Genomic DNA, 17,629 nt, shown 5'->3' on the forward strand with positions numbered 1-17,629 from the left:
GAATTCTACAAAAAGAAAATGGCATATACTGCAAAGGCAGGTCCACACATTTACCTTTATTAAGAATACAATGACACTACAACATATTCAGTTGAAGTGTGAGTGAGTGAGTAAGTGTGTGTGTGTGTGAGGGACAGAGAGAGTGAGAGAGATTTTCAGGCAGTCCATTTTCAGTCTATTTTTAGACCTTTTACTGCAGAATATGACAGAAGTGAGTGAAGAATCATGGCTGCAATGTTGTATACCAAGAGTGAGCCAAGAATTCCATGGAATAATCGGTGCAGCTATAAAGGAAAAACAGATAAAGGGGAAGTTCAGATAGAGAAATAAATGAAAAAGATGACATTCTAACAGTTTTGCAGGGTAAACATGTCTACAATCAATGAACTATTGAGGCTTTAATGAGTTAATGCAAAATGTTGTTGCACATTGCAACATGTTTCTCATGTTAAAAAATTGTTGTAAATTCATGTAAAATCAACACCAACATACAACAGGCGAAATAGTATTAAACAGATCCCATCATCAACCAAAATTACATTAACATTATTACTGTGATCTTTTAACAAGGAAAAATTGAAGTCACTCACTCTTGGAAGTTGTTCTTCACATATAGTTCTTTCTAGTCCCCACTTGCCATCATGTTCATCAACATTTAAACACAACTGAGGCAGTTCACTGCAAAGGACCACAATGTAGACACAGACAGCAACCAGGGCGCCCAGTAGACAAGCCATGTTACTGTAGGCACATCTTTTTAGCTACAGTAGAGAGCAGTACAGTGGTATTACAGCAGTATACAAATAGTTTCAATACGTTACTTCAATACATAGTAACTGAAAAAGTGAGGCATGAAATTTTCACCAGACATTAGTATTCACAGGTAATCCACACATATAAAAAATCTAAGCATTAAAGGTGCTCTAAGTGATGTCACATGGTTTCTAAGCTAAAATATTTTTTTATCACATACAGCAAACATCTCCTCACAGTCCGGTAGCAGCCTGTCCCCTGAATACACTGTAAAAAAACAAGGTCTCTGTAGACAGCCCAGGCTCCAAAAACGGCAACAAAAACAGCTTGGTGCAGCCTGGACCATGAAACATAAAAAACTTTTCCAGCCATTCACTGACGAGATGCGCGTTTAGGAGAGTTTCAATTGCACGGGAGGGAGGGGTGAGCTAGCTCTCTGTTTTGTTTGAACGTCAACAGAAGTGACGTTACCCAACATGGCTTAGAGCACCTTTAAAGGGACACCAGGCAAGCCTGATGCATTTTCTCTACGAAACTCCCCCTTGCTTGGTCTGAAGCTCTTTTCCTTTTCTTTGCGTCTTCCGTCAAGGGTTTTCGCTGCTTTTTCGCTGGCTCTGCCATTATACACACGTTTGCAATAATCGTTTCGTTAGCCTGCCTCTGTGCTGTAAACTGATCCTGCTTCGGTCGGCGGGTAGGATACACCGAACTTGCAAGTGGGATATTCTTCCTACAGGCAGTAGGCGAGAGAGCTTTCATTCGCCCCGTAATGAGTCATTTAACCATATACCGACTTACGAAGATGATTAATTAACACGCCTGGTGCCCCTTTAAAGTCCATAAATAAAGTTACCCCAGCTTATATTCATTTGCACAGAAAGGAATTACTCTCAGATTCCAGTTCGTTCCTTGCCTTGGTGTACTGCTTTTTCTTAGCCTGTTCAATACTTTTTCCCATTCCACTTTATTACATAACTCTACTTATGGACTTTAATGTGTGGATTACCAATTGAGTTACTGTAATACTAATGGTTGATGAAAATTTCACGTGAATAGCCTCAATGGAAGATGAATGTAGTTTGCGCATTCAATACTTCAATACTATGTCTTGTCTGTAACAAGCACAACATAATAATGACTTATAATATATGTGTACTGCAACAATGAATCAATGAATCGATTAGTTGTCAACTATTACATTAATCGACAACTGTTTTGGTAGTTAATCAATTTGTCTTAACTATTTTTTACGTTTAAAAGGAGGCAAGAAGACAATTTTGTAGTATTTTCCTTAAAAAATAGATGTTTTGTGTATTTTGTGTTTACTGTCATAGAATGTGATGTTTTGCTCACATTCTATGACAGTAAATGTTGTGTGAATAAAAGAATGCATTTGAGGCCATACTTTTTTTCACCATTTTTTAACAGTTAAGTAATGGTTAGACTAACACTTACATACACATTTGATAAATATTTAGGTACTTGAGTTTTTTGTTTCATATTCAGTTGAAAAGAAAAGTACAGTGCAAGGCCTAATCCGCTATTTAAGGTTATGTTTTAATGTTGTGATGTGACTTTAAAATACAATGGAAAGTCAACAGTTTTTGCATCTAGCCAAACTGAGCCGCCCAATTATGTCAGTTTACAACACAATATCTATAAACTATGCGCCTCTGACTATCCGTTTCTGATCGCCAAAATCCCTTTATCTGAGATTGACTTTTTAGGCTTTGGACTTTATGATAACTGCTATAGTGGGAACGGCTGAAGTGCCCTTGAGCAAGGCACCTAACCCCTCACTGCTCCCCGAGCACAGCTGTAGCAAGGTAGCTCACTGCTCCGGCTGTTTGCTCTGTGTGTTCACTAATTCACGGATGGGATAAATGCAGTGACCAAATTCCTTGTATACCCAAGTATACTTGGCCTAGAAACCTGATTTACATTCACATTTTACATTTACATATAGATGATAACTTTGTGTTGGGACACCAGAATATGCATGACAACCATTCAGACTTAACATTCCTACCCTTTTCTACTCCCACTATACGCCATTAGTCTTTTACTGTACACTACTCACATGTATAGCTATTTGGCTATTTGGCTGATAAGGCTTATAGCATTAATCTATATGATTTTTACCTATGCAATCAAATGTATGAAATATCAGTTCATCATAATAAACCATGAAATTTCAACAATGGTGCCACTGTGCACTGCTAATGAAATAATATAGGGGAGCCACTAGTAAAACTTTGTATCATATAAACTTACCAATCGTCTGTCAGGATATTTAGAGCAAGCAAAAGCAAATGATCCTCCTGTTACAAACTTAAGACAGTAAATATATTAGATGCAAAAGAAATCAATCAGAACACAGCAGCAGGGTTGCAAGAATTCACGTTATATCAGATAAAAAGATCAAGATCAAGCCTAAAAGCATAACAGTTATAATAATACAATAATTATTCCCTTGTGCCTTCGATGCGGTATATATTTTCCCTCCAGTTAGTTAAAAAAATGATGACATACCAATATTCCAATTATCAAAGGGACCACATAGAGGAAAGGCTTGAATATCATGAAGTAAATTGGTGCTGCCAGAAGAACCTGAAGTAGCCCAAGAACGACTGACACCACCTGGAGAAATAATGATAAAGGATCACACATTGGTTACTTTCTGCATTTATCATTGAATGTGTGTGTGTGTGTGTGTGGGGGGGGGGGGGGGTCATATTGACAGTACTCGTGACCTTGAGAAACAGAGATCTATGTGAAAAATAGATGTTGTGCCAGACGTCCGACGTTTGATAACGTTTGATAACAAAACCACCTGCAATGTGGACTGGACAAACCCCGAAATTTGTTTAAGATATTCGCCAGTGACCATGTGTTTTACATTGCCAAAATATAGCCCATTGGGTTACAATCGAAAACATAGCCTGAAAAACACCTACCCCAATAATTTTTGCCAAAATACCTAGGCGATCATTTACACGTCATGCAGGGTGTCCAAAACAATATCATTGTATCCTTAAAATAATGTGTTGAATTGATATTTGGAGTTCAGAGAGGTGTCACGTCATTAGTCAAATTAATCTCTAATCTCAACTTCATGCGTGACGATCGTTAATCAAATAGGCCTAACCAAACTGACAGTTCAAGTTCATGAAAGTATTAGAATAATAGGTCATGTAGGCCACTGCTTGCTGGTACTCCCGCTTTATTAGTAGCCTATATTATCATGTTTGCAATATACAGTAAGATACACCATTTGGCTGGTATATCTAATAAATTAATGTGCAGCGACTGCCCTTTTTACAAGTTCCAAATACATGGCATATATGGCTGGATTATCGCTTGGTGAAAAACGGAATATGGCTCAGCACCCAAACTTAAATCACGTAGGCCTAGTTGTGTAATTTCTCCCTCAAACTATTTGATCTAGTCCACTCTCTTCCATTCATACAGTAGCTTAAATTCTTACTGGAAAATAGATGCAGGCGGACAGCAGTGCGCTCGAACGTATCTTCACTTATTCTAAAAGATTCTACAAAATTAATATGCCTACATAGACAATGTCTGTTGGCTATTATTTTCAACCATATAATATAAATATAATGTGGTGAGCTGATGGGGCAATGAGGGGAGATAATGGGGAACGGTACCTAATGCCCAATTGTCCTAACTGGACTCACCTGTGCAGGACACAATATAGGCATGCAGGTGAGCAACGTGTGGGGAGAGGAACTGGGACTGATTGAGGGAGAGAGCATTGGTCATACGGGGTGTGAATTATGCTGGTCGCGGTCATTAGGATTGCTGCCAGTGAAGAAACTGTAGTGGGGGGAAATTTAGCATAGGCCCTATATAAAATCTAGACTGACGCTGCAACTGGCGGGCGTATTTTGGAATACTGAGTTTTTGGGATCAGGAACTCACTGGAACTTTACAGCCGCTGGCCACTGCCTGGACATCTGACAGCTCGACCCCCTGTCCATCGCGCCCCAGGGAAGTCTCCTTTTTAATGTTTTTATGAATGACGGCCGGGTTACTCTAGTGCAGGGGTGGGCAAACTTTTTGGCTCAAGGGTTTTGAAAATTGGCCTCTCACAATTTATAAATAGTCAGTAGTGGGAACTACTGTTGCCTTCATGATTTCCTTTTAAAAGTTTCTTATAAGAAGGAGATATCAATTATCAACAATGGCAAGCCAGCTGGAACCTGCCGCTCTCTCTCCCTCTCGTGGGCCTCTCCATCAGGCAAATGTTATTTAAATAAACTCCTGGTGTATTTACAAACTTTTCAATGCCTCGTTTTATGAGTAAACATAGTTGTACTACTGTAGAAGTTTCGTACCATTCAGGGCATTATTAGTGGGGTAATTTACGAGACAAAAGTTGGTACCATTACGACTGCAGAAACTCATTCATTTCTGACAGCGCTACTCGACCAGGGTTCGACCAAGGGAAAACAGGTTCTGGGAGGGTGTTTGGCTCGAGGTCATGGTGCAAAGGACCCTAGGGTGAAATTACTCCGAACCATCACTTTAAAGAGGAGTAGAAATTAAATGAAATGAAATGAAAATGTTACATTCTGTTATTTGGGGGTGACAATAATTGTGCCATATAGGTGTCCCAACAGATGAGATCTAAATAAGAACTGAATGCAAAACCCTCTAAATCCGTCTGAGCACTTTTCTTTTAAATTAACATTTTTTTAATCAGGCTCCTATACATTTTTACATAAAAATCAATATTTCAGACCAGGAAGAAAGTGGCATTTAGTGAGTTTTGAAGCAAAATTATTTGATTAGCATAGGCCTACTATGTGTGAAGAGCTTTCACTCACCATTGTTATCTTATTTTTGACAGAGGTGGCATTTTTGGTTTTTGGGTTTTGCATCTGAACTCTTCAACTGATTTATTTCTTGTGAAAATATATGTTTGAAAGAGAAAGGTTCCTGGGTCAAAGTTTCACCAAATACAGTAGGCTAACCCCACATAAATGCATGAAATACTTTAAAACAACTTAGTTGACTATCTTGATACACCATTGATATGCCAAGCAAACATTGAAGTGATAATTGCAATGGCATAACAAGATTACTTCAAAGAGGATTTTCCTTTGTCTCATCCCAATGGAAGCCTAAAAGATAGAGAGGCAGCATGCGATTTTTACAGTATAGGTCATATTTTCAAGCATTGGCCTTACAGGTGTGGGTTGAGCATACACCTTTTTTATTATTATTTAAACCTACATAATATTGAAGACATGTCCAGTGTATTTGCACTTACTGCAGCAGCCTCTGGGTCATACTGGCGAAAGATGCGGTACAACTGTGAACTCCCCTCTTGCGTTGATGGCATCATAGTGGGAGATTAACCTCATAGGCAACACAATCTGTAATTGTCTGTGCCAAATAAGAGAAGACAAAAAAGGAGTGAGAGTTGATCAGAACCATATGCTGTCCCTAGTGTAGACATTGCGAAACAGGATGCAAATGGAATGTGGCACAGATGGAGAAGAGAAACTCCTCCTAGACCGAAAACGCAGACTCAATGTTGGTTTTCACGAAACTAGCCTTGATAAATAGCCTAGATTAAAAATCTTTATGTTGGTTACCAAGTTAAGTGCCATTTAAAATGTTAAATCTCTTGGAAAGAAATAGCAAAGCTGTCTGTTTTTAAGGTAGTTCTGCCGAATGCAATTTTAAGTGAGTGCATCCCTGAAAGCGCATCCCAACTCGCACGACCGCTTAACTAGGCGATGCTAACAAATAATTCGAGTTCTTACCGTGACTGCCACAGTTGATGACTGTAGGCTAGGCCTATATCGAATTCTGGTTTTCTTCCCAAGCGTAATCGTAGGCTATACGGTGAATGCGCAACTGGGGCGTTTGAGACCCCTCGTCAACAAGGGCGGGGTGAAAGTGGTCGACACAAAAAAGATTTTCGGTAAACCATTTGAATATTACGCAACTTATTTCTGTGCCTTGTACCCACGAATAAAATTAGCTTACAACTGTGACCGCGTTAAAAGTCGAACTTTCATCAAACCCCAGGTAAGCTGCCTTTTCACAGCTGAGGCGCATTAGTCAACAATATTTAATATTTAAAGTGGATGTCCTATTCAGCCTTTTCTAATCACGTAGCCTAGCCTATGGGCGTACACATGTGTATAATTTACAACATTACTTAACCATTTTAAATGTCCTATTTAGACTTGAAAATGGCAGTATCAATATCCAGAGATTTGTCTGTCACTGTGGGTGAGGACGTTGTTGCTGATAAACTAGCAGATAAACAAGCTCTGTTGCAAAATTTCGAGAAAAGTCAATCCAAAGCTTTAGGGGTAAGTCATGTCACGATATTACAACCTTGTTTGTTCAACTCAGTTTGATACGTTTTGTTTTTGTTTTCAATTGGTACACGTGATAAAGATTAAAATCATGTACGTTTACAGTCATTATGCATGCATGCATGGTGTATATGTACATGTGATTTCCTGCAGATGGTTCAACATGAATATTAAACATGTCATACTTCATATATTACAATTTGGGCCTATGACATGTGTGTATGGCACCACAATAAGCTCAGATAACTCACCTGTTCTTTCTTGTCAGGTCTCCCAGTTGATGCTGGGACTACTCGTCATGATGAACTCCATCCCACTCCTGTTTACTGATTACACTGAGATTTTAACTTTTGGAGTGCCTTTGTGGAGTGGCCTTGTGGTAATATTCTTATTATCTAAATATCCTGGTAACTAAAATATTATTGTTATTATGTTAAGTGTAAAAAACTGTCCACAAGTATCCAGTTAAGTGTTTTTAAGTTAGTCAATGATAACATAGCTATGGTTTAACCATAATCAGGCTGGCCCGGTGTAGGCCTTCAGTACAAAATGTATGTGCTTCACACTTCTCACATGTTCAATAGTTTGTCATTGCAGGGTGTCTTGCCATAACGCTAGAAAAATACATCAACAGGAAATATGTGAGTTCAACTCCTCTTGCACATCAGATTATTTCTATTTTTTCAACCCCACAGGCAACTTTCTTAAATTGTATCTCTCTCTCCTCTCCAGCTCTTCTCCTGTGTTGCCATGTCAGCAGCAGCCGTGCTAACATCTGCCACTGCCCTAATCATCTACTTCACTGACATCACCAAGCACCCAGCAGAATATTGTGCTTCTCGTGAAGAGTGTTCACACAAACATTATGCTATGGTGAGTGAGTTGTTGTGCCAGAATTATGGTTTGTGCATTGTTGTTACTAAAGTACTGAAATAATGCTACTGAGGGTCTCTATAGTCTTATGAACTCTGTCTCTCTTTCTCCTTTCCTCTGTGTACATATGTTTCTGTCTCTCACACGCAAATTCTCAGTTGTTAAGTACCGGTGTAAAGACATCCCTGGCATTCTACACCATGATCCAAACCATCATCTCTATCATCCTGACAGTTACTTTATACAAAGCAAGGAAGCACCTTGACATTTATGAGGTAAGGGTCCTTCGATGCCAAGTGTTTCTGCTTGATTCCGAGAAAATACTTTATACAACTATATAGGCAACCTATACACCATTGGTGATATGGGACATACAAGGGGTAATTTGAACTGATGCAATTTGAACTAACACATTTTGCTAATCACAAAGGCTGCAATTAATCGTGCAGTTTGCAACTCTGTCCCAATGGTTAATCCTGTCACATTACTGTAATGTCATTCTCCTTGTGTGACAGACAGTGAAGCTCCTAACAAGAGTGTTATGCTTCTCATGCACTACGCATGCTTACCAATCAGAAGTGGCAAAATTTGGAATATCGAACTGAAGCTTGACTTTCAAAAATGATATTGCAAACCAAATCACAATATATGTTAGAAAAATCACAGTTAGATATTTTCCCCAAATTGTACAGAATTCCAAATTCTCTCCAGAAAATACAAATGAAAAGAAAATGGGAATACTTTATATATTAAAATTACTTTATATATTGAAATATAAAATTATAATTTATCAATACAGCATTAGTGAGCAAGTTTTCTTTTGTTGTCTTTACCAAAGCAAGCTGATCCTTTTTGATAAAAAATTCTAACTGAGGTTGAAACACAATCTCAGAAATTACACAGAAATCACACGCCTATAGTTATACTTGCCTTGCACAAGAAGTATATATTGACAAGTAGCTGTAACATTATAGTGTGCTAACACCCCAACACCCCAACAGTATTCTAACGTTAGCGTAGGGATACTGCTTCCTATATGCTTGCACATAACTTAATAATTAGTTTTTGTTGGTGTGGTGGTCAATGTTGATATTGTGCTGGGCCGCCACAAATAAGTCAATGTATGGGAAACACTGCAATCAACAATATATTAATGGATAGCATCTAAACAGAATGGGAAGAAGAATCAGGGACTGATACATTAGATGTTGCTCTGAGCTGGGTGAATGTAACCGGTGGTTACGAATGTAACCGTGGTTCTATGAAAAGTGGAAGACCGCCAGAGGCGGAAACAGAGTGGAAATGTCATGCGCTCGCGCATTGGCTACGAGAACTTATTGATTGGTTGTCATCTCGTGACCTCATGACGCCCTAATATATATATATATTGATACTTCATGATCTTTCTCAATGGTCATTCTTGCAAGAACTCTGACCAAGAACTCTGGCGGTCTTCCACTATTCATAGAACCACGGTTACATTCGTAACCAGAGTTATATTTCATACTTCCAGACTGCCAGAGGCGGAAACAGAGTGGAAGACTTATACCACCAAGTCACGAGGAATAAAACACCTCAGTCAGTCCAGCTGAATTCAACACCTTTATTTAGTAACACACAGGTTTATGCAAACCACACCTAGACATCACTGGGTAACACGGCTGCAGAGACTGGTGGAAGTGACACCACATTCAACCTGTAAAACCTAGAAAACATACATGGCGATGACCAAGTAGCCGCAGAACATATATCGGAAAGAGTTATCCCCCTCAATGCAGCCCAATAGCACACGTTGAGTGACTCCTCACAGAAGCAGGCGCTGGTCTATCAGCAGAACGATAAGCAGTGCTGATGGCCTCTGAAACCCAATGTGCCAGTCTCTGTTTTGACAGGGCAGTTCCTTTCTGGCAGGCCCCAAAATGGACGAACAGTTGGTCTGTCACACTCCACAGTCACAGAGACATACTGCTGGAAAGCACGCACTGGACACAGTGCTAAACGTGAATCGTCAACAGAATTAAATGCAGCCAAGGTCAGCGGCTGATTAGCAAATTGTGGGGACAGCACCTTGGGTAAAAAAGCAGGGTTAGGCCACAGAGTAACCTGGCTGTGATTAGGACCCCATCGCATACACTGAGCACTCACAGAGAGGGCATGAAGTTCACTAACTCTCTTGGCAGATGTGATTGCCAACAAGAATGCTGTTTTGATGGAGAGCCATTAAATATCCGCATGCTCCAATGGTTCAAACGGTGGTGAACACAGGCCATCAAGAACGGTGTCTAAACCCCAAGAAGCAAAATCAACATGTGTGCGTGGGTGCAACCGCTGTGCACCTTTAAGGAAAGCCACTACTAACTTGTGAGTGCCTAAGGAAATGCCTTCTATAGGTGCCCTATAGGCCGCCAACGCAGCAACATATACTTTCAAAGTAGCTGGAGAGCGTCCTTCATCTTTTGTAGAAACTCAAGTATTGCCGTGACAGGACATTCAGAAGGGTTTAGCGTATGAGTAGCACACCAAGCAACAAAAAGCTTCCATCTGTTTGCATGCAGTGCTCTAGTGGACTGAGCACGGGCATTCAGAACAGTGTGTTTGACCCCTTCCGAACAGTCCACGAGACTTTGGTTCCCCCTAGTGGCCAGACCCAAAGTTTCAGACTCTCCGGGCAGGGGTGCCACAGCGAACCTCCCATTTGGGACAGCAAGTCCTTCCTCAGGGGCAGCGGACTGGGTGGACCCATTGTAAGTGTCAGCAGCAAATGAAACCATGGCATGCTTGGCCACCTGGGGGCTATCAAAAGTACCCTGTGATCCATTTCCCGCACACGACTGAGCACTGCCCATATCAATGCTATTGGTGGAAAGGCCTACAGCCTCGGCCACTCGTGAGCCAGAGCATCTCTGCCCAGAGACTCCGTCTCCATCTGTTCTGCGTACCACAGAAGACAATGTGTTGCTTCCCTCGAGGCAGATAAATCCTCGCTCACTACCTTGCACAACTGACAGACTGAGAAAGTAATTTGTCCCCAGGCACTGTTCAATGCCTCACTTAAGGGAAGAGGAGAGATAGACTTCTCTGCATAGTCTGTCTGCCTCTTCACCCCCTCCATGTTTGGTACTGTCTGTCCACTAGCCACTTGTACCACTGTCTTTATGCCTCACTGTTTGCGTGCTATATTAGCACATTAGCACCCATGCATAACCCCCCCCCCCCCCCCCCTCCATGCCACAGCCGAACTGTGGCCACACTTATACATTTTCTTAAATAGTTAAATATATAGATATATAGACTTTACTTTACTTTATTTCTGCATTGTTGCACTGTTGACTTACTCATTTGCACTATCACCATGACCACTATCACCATTGCACTACCACCATGACACTCATTCACACAGAGCACCTTAGAGCACCTTACCATACCTTACTATGCACAGAGAATCACAGGCTCAGTCCCTGCCTCAGTCATTGCAAGCGCCTCTGATTTATTAATCACCACTATGTGGATACTGTTTTTAGAATTGATTTAGATTAAGTGTTAGTTAGTATAATTTGTATTTTTGTAATTTGTATTTTAGTATATTGTTATATATTGTAGTAAGTGTTAGTATAATTTGTATTTTAGTATATTTAGCATATTCTTTATCTTCTACTGTCCTTACTGCTTAGTTGTGTTTTTATATTATATACTTTAATTACTCTTTCTGCTGTTAAAGAATGTGTTTGTGTTGTATGTATGCTGCTGAGACCTTGAATTTCCCCTGGGGATCAATAAAGTATCTATCTATCTATCTATCTATCTAAATCCACTACTGCTGTGCCGTAAGTGTTCCAAATTCTCTGCACAACCCCCCCCACCCCCCCCCCGAGACAGGGTATCCGCCGCAACATTGAGGTGACCGAGAATGTGCGTTGTTCGTAGGGAGAGGAAGCTTATCTCTGCCCAAGTCAGGAGTACCTGTGTCAGATGAAGAGATGGAAGGGACCTCGTACCGCCCTGATGATTTATGTGAAACACCACCGAGGTGTTGTCCGTCCAGACCAACACATGTTTTCCCATCAGAACACTCTCGAAATGCTTGAGCGTCAGGAAGACTGCTTGCAACTCTAGGATGTTGATATGTCACCTATGGTTCACCTACGGCCATCATGCGCTGAGATACAGGGACATGACGGGGCGGGCGTACGACCGCCTGTGAATCCTTAAAGACTGTGTCGATCAACGTGATGTGAGCGAGATTCAGCAATGCGCACTCTTCTCTCCAATGCCTCCTGTGCGGCTGGCCCGAACAGGTGGCCCGGTATCAGTGGCATTTGGCGCAGGTTGTTACGGCAAACCTCCGGCAGAGGCGACTGTGCTAGCCACACCTGCCGTCTTGCATGAACAAGAAGGCCCAGGGCTCTACCGCAATCACTAGCTACAGCGCCGAGTGCTTGTAGCGAAGCATCAATCAAGCCAGATACAGAATCATCATGACTAGTAGAGTCTAAGGTGGAATGTAAAGCAAGAGAGGACCCATAGAGTTGCCGACATGACCCAGTCTGGCCACAGTGTTGTAAATTTTGACCAGGGCATCATCAGAGTACGCCTGCACTCCTTATTGGGGCAACGCACATCCTGGCGCAAGGCTTCATCGGGTGAAACGATGAGAGACGCCACACAGGGCTCTGAAGGTGGCATCGAGCCAAGACCAACAGCGTCCGGTGCAGTCATGTCCAGTAGCATACGACCAACACGATCTGGCCGAAATGACAGAGCTGACTGGAAAGCTGCTGATACAACATTGGTGAAATCCTTGCTGTGTGGTAGATGCACATTTTTTGTCCCGGGCACAGAGCGGCACAGTAGGTTGGGGGCCCGTCGACGCCACTGGCAAATCCAGCTTCAACTTTGCAAGTGCTCTTTTAATATTGTCACGCAGTGACAGAGCTACGAATGACACCTCACTCCCTGTTCCAGTCTCACTGCCACTAACTGAAGGCAATGGGGAAGGCTGAGAAAGTGGTACATTGACAGGAGGCTGGCCAAGAGCTTCACTAAAGAGGGAATCTGTGGCTGCCACCGACACAACATCACTCTCTTCTGTATCTGCCATCAGAGAATGTGAATGAGTGTGAGCATTTAGCTGTGCTGCACAGTCCACTCCATCAGCATGGCCATCATTAAAGGATAATTCCGGTGTGATATTGACCTAAAGTGTATTGAAACATGATACCGAGTGTGAACGTATGTCTCATAGCCCATCTCGACTTGTCCCCTGCACTCCAAAATCTGGCGCTAGTTAGCCGATGCTACCAACAACTTTTTCAGTAGTGGTGCTTCGGCATCGGGCTAGCCATGCAAATAAATCACTGTTTTACACCCATTTACGGGGCTCAATGTATCTCCACACTTCATTGGTAGACTTCCTAGGGCCCTGACATTTAAAACGAGACATTGAGAACTTTGAAAAAGCACTGGTAGTTTACTTACAAGACGATTTATACAGACAGTATCTTCACGAAGTTTAACGTTTGCAGCCATCTTGAATTTAGTCACGATAAGTCGAGCAACGAGTAAGAATGAACAGGTATGATAAGGGATCAGATTCCAAAAATAATTCAGTGGAAATGCATGGATTCCAGTTTCTTCCAGTAGCAGCAACTGGAATCCATGCATTTCCACTGAATTATTTTTGGAATCTGATCCCTTATCATAGCTGTTCATTCTTACTCGTTGCTCGACTTATCGTGACTAAATTCAAGATGGCTGCAAACGCTAAACTTCGTGAAGATACTGTCTGTATAAATCGTCTTGTAAGTAAACTATCAGTGCTTTTTCAAAGTTCTCAATGTCTCGTTTTAAATGTCAGGGCCCTCGGAAGTCTACCAATGAAGTGTGGAGATACATTGAGCCTCGTAAATGGGTGTAAAACAGTGATTTATTTGCATGGCTAGCCCGATGCCGAAGCACCACTATTGAAAAAGATGTTGGTAGCATCGGCTAACTAGCGCCAGATTTTGGAGTGCAGGGGACAAGCCGAGATGGGCTATGAGACATACGTTCACACTCGGTATCATGTTTCGATACACTTTAGGTCAATATCACACCGGAATTCTCCTTTAACTGCTGAAATGGCGCTTGTAAAGCGCTTGTAATCTTTGCACTGTTTTGGTGAGCTCATCCATACGCTTAGCCAGCGTGGTGGATGAAGATTTGCGCTTTGATTTAGGTTGCTCTTCGCTGTCACAATGTTTACATTTAGTGCCATGCACATAACCGGTAGCAGACAAAACCTCTGGTGCATTCGGGCACACGCTGGTCAGGCGTTGTTGACGAAGTTCAAGTGGCATAATGCTACACTCCGGGCAGGGATTAGATAGCGACTCTCTCAGGTGTTCCTTTCCCAGACACAATGGACAGCGGTCATGTCCGTCTAGCATGTCCATCCCAACCAGGCATTGTGAGCAGAAAGCAGGATGCTCCATAACACACAAGCTCCAGAAGCGTGGAGAAACAACACAAAGCCGTCACAGCTAAGCTAGGTCGTTACGCAACGCTAAGTGAGACGATTCAATAGCTTGCTGGTAACAGTAAGCAAACGCAATTCGAGAGGCGGGAATGCTAGCGTCGCCGAACGAGGGAACCCTGGAAGCCAAAGGTACTCGTTTGGAGTAGAGATTGATAAAACTAGGCGGGGGGACCCTGGAAACCAATAGGTACTCGCCAGCGATGGGAATGTTTACAAGATGTAGCCTTGTAGCTAACTTACCTGGTGTGGAAATCCTAATTCCAACAACGCTTTCTCAGGCTATCGTAGGCACCAAACGAGGGAACCCTAGAAACCAATATGTACTCGTTGGGCTGACGGTAAATCCAAACGCAGACAGCTAGGTGGGGAAGCACATTGCTAAGCCCAATAATTAAGCTGCACCAGTCTCTGGAGAAAAGTTCTCTGCCAGACGAGAATGAAAAAGAGAAAGATCATGACGTATCAATAGATATATATTAGGGCGTCATGAGGTCACAAGATGACAACCAATCAATAAGTTCTCGTAGCCAATGCGCGAGCGCATGATATTTCCACTCTGTTTCCGCCTCTGGCGGTCTGGAAGTATGAAATAGAACTCTTCTTGTGCATGTTTAAATTTTATTCAGTGAATCAATACATTACCATACAGTATATTGATTAAGTTTCAGGACAGCCAATAGTAGACAGCATGATTTCTTACCGGCTGATTGAGCACTGTATTTTGAGACAGAAGAATACATACAGCTCTTTGAAACAGCAGGGATTCTACTGTATTTGTCTTTCTTATTTCAGAGAATCAGCAGCTAAGGTGTCACAGAACGACTAAAGTGGTCACATCAAGACATCTAGTGGTCCTCATTATGTTCTATATGTGTATACATTTTACAACATTTTGTATAACTCTAAAGTTACTTTTTTTACTGTTATGTTACTGTTTACTGGTATCTTTGCTTTCATTGGAAACTCATATTTCTTGCTGTTGTTTGTAGCTGTTGCCTAATAAGCAGCCTTTTGTATATCATGTGGCAGACTTAATGCGACAGGACAGACATGTGGACTCGAGTCACATGACTTGGACTCGAGTCAGACTCGAGTCATGATTTTAATGACTTCAGACTTGACTTGATAAAATTTGGCATGACTTGCGACTCGACTTGGACTTGAATACTATTCACTCGAGACTTGACTCGGACTTTGCCTCTTTGAGTTGTGACGACTTGACATGTCTCGAGTCAAAAACTAAATTTCCTGATCGTGGACCAGTCACCCCAGAGATGCTTTCCCTCCGCGACTAAAAAAAAAAAAAAATAGCGGAGACAAGCGGCCAGTCCAGAGCACAGTTCAGTGCTGCCGCTACCCCCACATGCGTTACGCACTGTGTGTAGGGCACCAAGAGACAGAGAAACGACCAACATTTAGCTAATAACTAGTAGCTTTACTGCAAACTGATTTGCACTCTTGTTAGAGAACGTTTACAATGTCAAAATGCACCAACAGCATGTTACATAAAGATGATACTTTTCGAGTCCTCTCCATTAAGATCCAACTTGAACTTATGCTAGCCTACTCCATTTAATTGAGAACCCCATCTAAGCACGCACGAGAGGGAGAGAAAACGAGTGGCAGGTTCCAGCTGGCTTGTCATTGTTGATGATGATTGATATTTTCTTTTAAATATAAGAAACGTATAAAAGGAAATCATGAAGGCAACAAATACGAGATTAGGGGAAATTGCGGATTTATCCGGTTCTCACTACTGTTATAAACTATGAGATCCAGGTCACTATGACATAGGCTGCACTCACTGTGATTTGGAAAGTGGACAAGAATATGAAGAGTTGTCTTTGCCTTTGTTTAATGGAAATGGTGAGTCTTGAAGTAGGCCTATTCAATAATTTGTTTACATGAAGCACATTGATATGCCGATTGAAACGCATTCCACTCAGCTAGCTAGGTGGCTACTGGCTACCAGGCTCATAATTCACATTTAATTGCAAACAGAAAATGTCAAGCAAGCATCATGTCATACATGCATCTATTTCCAAAGGAATGAAAGCTGTTTGTGCCAACTTAATATAATGCTTATCATTGTTAATATTGTGCTATTCATGTGGCACAAACAATGTTTGAGTTTGTGGACTAGCCATAGGAATGGAGCTGGTAAAAAAGATCATTATGAGAATGTGTGGACAGTGGCACACAATGGGCTTAAAGTGACAGTGCACCATTTACAAATGAGATAAACAGCATCACATGTGTAGTATTTCTTAAGAAATGAATACTTTAAAACAAAATTACTGTGTCATTATTATCTTTTAAATAATATAAAAGTGTTGACCTTGGCTTCCCTTATGAGTCGCCACTGGCAGACAGCCTAATAAATTGTTTGCAGGCAAATCTGTGGCCTAGCGCAGTGAAATGCCATCAGTCAAATTATTACTCATCCTTACAGTGGGCTCCAAAATTTGGAAAAACAATATTTTTATTTGTCATGTAGCTATCCGTTTTGTACAGATTACTCAGGTATGCACATGTGTATATTGTATGCGCATGCATATATCGTAAAAGATTTCAAGACAGAAACATTGAACATATTTTAATCTGTATTTATAAAAAAAAATTCTGTGGATTAGATGGAAGTGTTAAAATTATGATCGATAGTCTAATAATGCCATTATTAAGTGAAGAGTACCTGATGACTTGTTCAGGACTTGAAAAAGATTGGGACTTGGACTTGGACTCGACTTGGCTTTGATGAGACTTGGACTTGGACTCGACTTGCCCTTCTCTGTATTTACTTGGGACTTGACTTGGACTTGAGTGCTAAGACTTGGGACTTACTTGTGACTTGCCAAACAGTGACTTGGTCCCACCTCTGCGACAGGATGATTACCCTTTGGAGCTACCAATAATGTTCATCTTCCATCCCCTAGAGGGGCGTAGAGGGAATTGTAATTGGATACGTCTGCTCACATCACTTAAAAGGCACTGGTCTAAAGTGCTTTAAAGGGACACCAGGCAACGTTTTCGTGTAAATTAATCATCTTCGTAAGTCGGTATATGGTTAAATGACTCATTACAGGGCGAATGAAAACTCTCTTACCCGCCCCTACTGCCTGTAGGAAGAATA

The 17,629-nt window shown here is 41.4% G+C and overlaps 2 protein-coding genes across 3 annotated transcripts; one reads left to right on the forward strand and one right to left on the reverse strand.

Annotated features, from left to right (window-relative positions):
* Positions 1 to 36: 36 nt before the first annotated feature.
* Positions 37 to 6,664, reverse strand: si:dkey-9i23.16 (uncharacterized protein LOC571915 homolog). Its single transcript, XM_042104741.1, has 6 exons — positions 6,549 to 6,664; positions 6,050 to 6,165; positions 3,286 to 3,393; positions 3,028 to 3,084; positions 591 to 761; positions 37 to 284 (listed from the first exon to the last, which is right to left on the reverse strand). The coding sequence occupies exons 2-6, from the start codon at positions 6,122 to 6,124 to the stop codon at positions 171 to 173; spliced, it is 525 nt and encodes a 174-aa protein (XP_041960675.1). The 5' UTR covers positions 6,125 to 6,165; positions 6,549 to 6,664; the 3' UTR covers positions 37 to 170.
* A 14-nt stretch (positions 6,665 to 6,678) lies between these two features.
* tmem176 (transmembrane protein 176) lies at positions 6,679 to 15,654 on the forward strand. Of its 2 annotated transcripts, none has more exons than XM_042104720.1 (7): positions 6,679 to 6,816; positions 6,976 to 7,106; positions 7,381 to 7,519; positions 7,710 to 7,753; positions 7,845 to 7,985; positions 8,144 to 8,260; positions 15,292 to 15,654. In XM_042104720.1, exons 2-7 carry the CDS (start codon positions 6,984 to 6,986, stop codon positions 15,304 to 15,306), a joined length of 579 nt encoding a protein of 192 aa, XP_041960654.1. In that variant the 5' UTR covers positions 6,679 to 6,816; positions 6,976 to 6,983; the 3' UTR covers positions 15,307 to 15,654. The 2 variants fall into 2 exon arrangements, with proteins under 2 accessions (XP_041960654.1, XP_041960662.1); XM_042104728.1 differs by having other exon boundaries at positions 7,381 to 7,491; positions 7,697 to 7,753.
* The last annotated feature ends 1,975 nt before the right edge of the window (positions 15,655 to 17,629 follow it).

This window comes from Alosa sapidissima, chromosome 1, assembly GCF_018492685.1.
Source record: "Alosa sapidissima isolate fAloSap1 chromosome 1, fAloSap1.pri, whole genome shotgun sequence".
Classification (NCBI taxonomy): domain Eukaryota; kingdom Metazoa; phylum Chordata; class Actinopteri; order Clupeiformes; family Clupeidae; genus Alosa; species Alosa sapidissima.

What these genes read in the sequence shown, in the direction of transcription:
- si:dkey-9i23.16 (XM_042104741.1), bottom strand. Translation starts at nt 6,124, where the DNA reads ATGATGCCATCAACGCAAGAGGGGAGTTCACAGTTGTACCGCATCTTT. An exon ending in CTTTGATAATTGGAATATTG is followed by an intron (nt 3,085 to 3,285) that starts GTATGTCATCAT and finishes TACTGTCTTAAG; the next exon opens with TTTGTAACAGGAGGATCATT. An exon ending in GTGAAGAACAACTTCCAAGA is followed by an intron (nt 285 to 590) that starts GTGAGTGACTTC and finishes TTTCCTTTATAG; the next exon opens with CTGCACCGATTATTCCATGG.
- tmem176 (XM_042104720.1), top strand. Translation starts at nt 6,984, where the DNA reads ATGGCAGTATCAATATCCAGAGATTTGTCTGTCACTGTGGGTGAGGAC. An exon ending in AATACATCAACAGGAAATAT is followed by an intron (nt 7,754 to 7,844) that starts GTGAGTTCAACT and finishes TCTCCTCTCCAG; the next exon opens with CTCTTCTCCTGTGTTGCCAT. An exon ending in CACACAAACATTATGCTATG is followed by an intron (nt 7,986 to 8,143) that starts GTGAGTGAGTTG and finishes GCAAATTCTCAG; the next exon opens with TTGTTAAGTACCGGTGTAAA.